The sequence below is a fragment of the Myotis brandtii genome, unplaced genomic scaffold (assembly GCF_000412655.1).
Source record: "Myotis brandtii unplaced genomic scaffold, ASM41265v1 scaffold274, whole genome shotgun sequence".
In the NCBI taxonomy this organism is placed as follows: Eukaryota; Metazoa; Chordata; class Mammalia; order Chiroptera; family Vespertilionidae; genus Myotis; species Myotis brandtii.
The window spans coordinates 4,185,986-4,191,940 of NW_005360425.1; the positions used below are offsets into that span (position 1 = coordinate 4,185,986).

Sequence of the window (5,955 nt, forward strand, 5' to 3'; positions counted from 1 at the left end):
GGGTGGGGGACGTGGCGCGCGCTCCGGTGAATCCGGGATTGATGGAGTGACTCAGGTGACCGAGGGGCGGGTGAGAACCCCGGGGTCAAACAGGTGTTTGTAGGGGTCGAGGACTGACCGGCGTCGGGCCGGGGAGGGGCGGGTTCTTAGGGAGGAGGCTGTGGGTGAGCCGGCCTTTGTAGTAAAATGGGCGTCTTGGGGAGGAATGGGCGGACCTGGGTTGAAGCAGGTGGTCCGGGAGGAGGGGCGTTTCCTGTCCGAGGCTGAGGGTAGGGAGGGAAGCGGGGCCTGAATGTCCCCACGGCGGGGGCAGTCACTCCAGCATCTGACCTGCCGTTACCGGTGGGAGGTGGCCTTAGAAGGTATTGGGGGGAGGGGTACATGCTACGATAAAGGGCAGAGATGTGCCAGGACCGAGGGTCTTTTTCTTTCTGCTTTCGGTGGTGGGTTCCGTGGGAAGAGGACCCGGGCTCCTGCCACAGAGGGGCCTGGGCAGCGCTGTTCCGTCTGCCTGGAGCTGCCTAGAGGCCCCCTGCGCTGTTTGATGTTTCTTTTGTTATCTGTTTGCATTCTGTGCCTATGGTGGGCATCTGCCAATGACCCAGGAGGCTGTCTCTGCCCCTCGCTGCCTCCAGGCTGAGATGTCGGGAATCCAGGAGGAGCTGTGCCAGAGACCCAGGGTGTCCAGTCATGTAGGCCACCTGAATGACTCCATACCGCTCTGTGTGCAGATGTTCCCCCAAGGGAACTCCTCGGGCTCCTGCCCTCCCTGGGCCCTAGAGCTACAGTGAGAGCTGGTTCCTTGGGCTGAATATGGGGCCTGCAGGGAGGCTGGTAGCTGAAGGCATGCACCATCCGCACTCTGATGAGGCCGTTGGGGTGGTGGGCCATGTGTAGCAGATGGTTCTGGGAAGTGAGCTTGGCCTGGCTGAGGGAAGGCTGCCCAGTCTGGCTGGTGGAGCCCAGCTGGCCTCAGAATGATCGTTTCCTGTCAGATCGCTCCACTAGCTAAACTGACCAGAAAAACTGACTTTCTATACCACCACTCCCACTCCCCATGCTGTGCCTTTTATTCCTACCGCCCTTGGAATAAGCAAATGGACATTTTTATCTAGTGCCTGTTGTGTGACACGCATGGTGCCAGCCAGTCTTACGTGTGCATTTCACTGTGTTCTTGGAACATCCTCTAAGGTGAAATATTACCCCCATTTTGCAGATGAGGAAACTGAGTCTCAGAGAGGTGAAGTGACTTGTCCCAGATCGCACCAATTGTAAGTGGCCAAACCAGAATGGGAGGAATAAAGAATATCTGCCTGTTCTAGCTCATGCTTTGTTTCATGCCTGCCATTGAGCTCTTGCTTTAGCTTTTTGAAAATACTTCCCATCTGTTGCCCTATTTTATCCTTATACCATTCCTGGGAGGTAAGCAGTACAGGAGTGTAATAACGGATGCTGCTTGTTGAGTGCTTATTGAACAGTGGGCACTGCTAAGCACTCTCCCTGCTGGACTTGGTTTATTCCTTGCCAACAACCCAGTCAGGGTAGGTGCTATCGCCATCCCCGTTTCATAGATGAGGATGCCGAGGCTCAGAGAGGTTAAATGGCTTCCTCAGGGTCACACAACTAGCAAATGGTGGGGAGGAATTTGAATCCACATCTACCTGTGGGACCTGGAAGCTTAATCCTCCAAATGTACCAAGTAACAATCATAGTGGTTACTCGTAATAGGAGCTACCTTTTATTTTTTTAATATATATTTTTTAATGATTACAGAGAGAAAGGGAGAGGGGGAGAGAGAGATAGAAACATCAATGATGAGAGAGAATCATTGATGGCCTGCCTCCTGCGCGCCCCACACTGGGGATCAAGCCCGAAACCCAGGCATGTGCCCTGACCGGGAATCAAACCGGGACCTCCTGGTTCATAGGTCCATGCTCAACCACTGAGCCACACTGGCTGGGCAGGAGCTATCTTTTACACAGTGTTTTAAGATTTGTAGACATCTTCATCTATATTAGCTCATGTGATTTCCCCCAACCCCTGTGAATTGGTATTGCCATGTATTATCATCATCCCATTTTCCAGATGAAGAAACTGAGGTTTAGAGAGATGAGATCAGTGGCAGAACCAAAACTAGAACCTCTCTGACTCCCAAGTCCCAGTGTTTCTTATTCACAATGACCTCCTCTTTCCTCCAGATCATTTCTCCCTGGGCCCCCAGGCCCTGCTGCTGCAGGCCCTACCTGGGCCATGTCTTCCTCGGATGAAGAAACGCTCAGTGAGCGGTCATGCCGGAGCGAAAGGTCCTGCCGGAGTGAGCGGTCTTACAGGAGCGAGCGGTCAGGGAGCCTGTCTCCCTGTCCCCCAGGGGACACCTTGCCCTGGAACCTGCCGCTGCATGAGCAGAAGAAGCGGAAAAGCCAGGACTCGGTGCTGGACCCTGCGGAGCGAGCTGTGGTCAGAGTCGCTGGTAAGAGAGGCCGGGAGGGAGCCGGTGCGGTGGGCACGGGGAGAATGGGCCAGTGTGCACCGGCTGGGCGGGCAGTGGAGGGGTCCAACCCAAGGCTCTCTGACAAGGCAGCGGGAATCAAATTTGTTACTATTACTATTGGAAAGGTGACGAAGTCACATTAAAGAAACATTTGAAAGAGGAAAGTCTGCCACCCCAATCCCTCCATGCTAGCAGGAGACCTGTATTCATTTTTGTGACCTCTTCCCCGCCTTTGTCCCCATGAAGTTGCTTTCATGGCTTATGGACCATTCTAGATCTGACTTTTCCCCTTACTTTTTAAAAATTTTCTTTATTGATTAAGGTATTACATATGTGTCCTTATCCCCCCATTCTCCCCCCCCCCCATGCCCTCAACCCCCTGGTGTCTGTGTCCATTGGTTAGGCTTATATGCATGCATACAAGTCCTTTGGTTGATCTCTCCCCCTTACCCCCACCCTCCCCTACGTTCTCTCTCCCCTTACTTGTATATGAAAAAGATCTTCCCTATTTTTAGGCTTTATAGTTACCATATTTAAAGGCTGTGTAATAATATTTCGTGGTTTTTAAAATCCTACTCATTTTTCACCTTTTTGCCATAATGGACAAAGCTGTAGTGACCATCTTTATGAATAATAACCCTTGACTTCTGCTGAGTTATTTCCTTGGATTAAAGCCCTTGGAGAGGACAGTTTCACTCACGTTACCTTCTGCAAGTGCGTATATACCCTTTCCACAGTGCGAGGGCTGGGCTGCCTCCCGTGCAGTGCAGGGCAGTGCAGTGGTTAGGAGCCCAGGGTTTGGAGTCAGAGGGTGAATGCTAGATTGTGGCTCTGCCCGTGACCAGCTCTGTGACTCTGGGCACATCTCTTATCCTGGCTGAGCCTCACTCCCCCCCCCCCCCCCCCCCCATCTTAAGCACGCTCGCTGTGCAGGGCTGCCTTGAGGATTAGGTGAGATGATGTACAGAAAGCTCTTCGCGTGTGTTTAGGTGCAGTGAAGAACTTTGTGAAGTGCTCTCTGCTGCTTCCGCTGAAGGCATCCAGAGCTGCTTCGGCGGGTAGTGCTTAGCATGTCAGCAGGCCTTGGTGCCAGAGTGCAGACAGAAAGGCAGACAAAGCAGTGCCTGCAGCTAATTCAGTGACATCACCCACTTTCAATCCATCACCGAGACCTGTCCTGCCTTTGTGTCTCTCAAATAATGCCCCTGTCTCCCCTGCTTTGTCACCCCCGCCTGGACATGCCATCCACAGTCTAAAAAAATAGTTCTCCAGGCTCGCCCTTCTTCCTCCACATGACTAACACAGTTGAAATCTGTTCTAAAATGCAAACCCGATCCTGTTCTCAGCTGCTTATGAACCTCCTTTGGCTCATCATTGCTGGTGAAATAAAGGCTGTGGCATAAAGATCCGTTGAAGTCAGGCCCCCGTTTACCTGTTCAGCTTCACCTGGTGCCCACAAGCACCCTGTCACAGTGACCTGGGCCTTGGCTCCAGACCTGTGCATCTTGCAGGAGCAGACCTCTGTGCTCTAACGTCTCTGCACGGAGCTGGGAACCCCGCCTCCTCCTTTAAGTGCCACCTCCTCTGTCCCTGAGGCCTAAGTGTATCCAAAGCTCCCTCCTCCTCTCTTGCATTTATACTTTCCTCTCCTCCCTGTTCCCTTGCCCAGTTATCCCACAGGGCGCCTGTCACTCCCTGAGGACTGGGCCTTGTTTAGGTTTGCACCCCAGGTACTTGCACAGGCCTTGTGCATGTTGGAGATCGACCAGCTTTGAATGGCTGAATGAATGCAAGGAGTGTTCAGGAGAGGATATGTGACAGATTGCGATCCAGGAACAGGCAGTGGGCTGTAATGGCAAGCTAGACATCCTGTGGGCTCCGGCAGTCAGGAAAGGATTTTCAGAGGGGGTGAGCAGCAGGCAGGGGACCTGGAAGACAGGCCGGAGAGTTCGAACTTCTTGTGTGCAGTAGGGAGCTCTTGGAGGAAGGACCCTTTGGGCCTGTGGCATCAGCCAGTGAACAGAGTTTTTAGAGCTGTTGGCAGGGGGCAGGAAGGGCGTTACTAGCCCCCAGCCTGGAAGGGCCATTGGACGTCCCCCTCCCTGCATTCACCAGAAGGCGTCAGTGGAGGCCTCCTCCTCCCTGCCTTGTACCCTCTCGCCCCCTCTGCCCTCACACACAGTTATAGGTCCCTTTGTGATGATTTCCCCGTTCAGTCTTCTCTGAGGAGCCCTAGGGGCTGAGCTGCCTGCTGTTTAACATTCTGAGTCTAGAACAGGCGTGGACTCAAGGGGGTTGAATCCCCAGGCAAAGCCCCTAAGAATGCTACCAGGTCATCTGAGCAAAGGGGTGGCAGGCGCTGTGCTGTGCTGTGCTCGGCATCGATGCTGATCTTTACGTCCTGACACTGCCAATGACTGTCTTGAGGAGGGGGCTGGGCCAGAGAGGCTGAAAATGGGGAGGCTGCCACGGTTAAAAATAACTTGTGCGATGCATTTGGGCTTTGAGCATGGAGAGAAGAGAGGCAGCGGAGGAGGCGGGGCTGCGACTTCAGGGCCTGGCTGCAATCTTCCTCTGATTTTAGAACATCGTGGGGGTTCTAGTAATTAAACAGGCAGCCTTACTCTGCAGGGGATCTGTGAGGAGCAGGAGGGGTGTGTCTGGGAGACCCTGGGTGCTCTGAGGCTGTCTGAAGCTGGAACTCGCATTCTGGGAGGAGGTGAAGTCAGTCTTACCCTGGAAGCCGGCTCTGGCCTGTGAGCTTTCTCCTCTCCGTGGGTCTGGGTCAGGAAGCCAAGAGGGGATGTCTGAAGCAGTCTCCGCAAACACAGAGACCTCCCCTCTCCCTGACCCCCTTGGCATCTGAGCTGGTCTCAAGGCTTCGCTTGTGCTTGGGACGCCTGGTGGGGAACCCCTGCTGATCACATGTCGGGGGAAAGGCATGTCAGGGCTGAGAAAGCTGCTGGTCTCAGTTTACAGAGTCACGCAGGTTTGAGGGGCTCCATGCATGCTGTAAGCTGATTCTTCCGTCCTCATCCTTTCCCTCCGTTTTCTGTCTCTTTTCTTTGACAGCCCTATTTTCAATTCCCTGAGCCCAGGTACATTGACATGGACAGTAGTCATTCATGTGAATGCCTTGTTTCTGTTGGTCAGCGGTATGGTTTACATAAAGATTTCATACTAACTAGGTGTTAGTTAGGACGGGCGTTCGGATCTGAGGCCTCGAGGGTTTAAGGGACTGCCTGTAGTCACATAGGACTGGTAGACCCAGACCTTCTAACTCAAAAGTATATTGCTATTTTCATTTGCTTAGGCAGTACCTGGCAACCAGGCCAGCCTGACTCTTCTGCAGGCGATAGTATAAATAGTTGACATGGCCTCCAGACTTACCTGAGAGACCTTCTGGTCCCTTGTGGGAGAAGCCTCAAGATACTGGCCTATAGAAAAAGGCAGAGACAAAGATC

At 53.2% G+C, this 5,955-nt stretch overlaps 1 protein-coding gene across 5 annotated transcripts in view; it reads left to right on the forward strand.

The window, feature by feature from the left end:
* The first annotated feature begins 2,183 nt into the window (after positions 1-2,183).
* MACF1 (microtubule-actin crosslinking factor 1) overlaps positions 2,184-5,955 on the forward strand; it is a 344,123-nt gene continuing 340,351 nt past the window's right edge. For 3 of the 5 annotated variants that reach the window (XM_014541584.1, XM_014541592.1, XM_014541587.1), the window contains exon 1: positions 2,184-2,470. In XM_014541584.1, the coding sequence (XP_014397070.1) occupies positions 2,251-2,470 (220 nt within the window). In that variant the 5' untranslated portion in view covers positions 2,184-2,250. The remainder of the gene's footprint in view (positions 2,471-5,955) is intronic. The other 2 variants (XM_005868634.2, XM_014541591.1) reach the window with 1 other exon arrangement.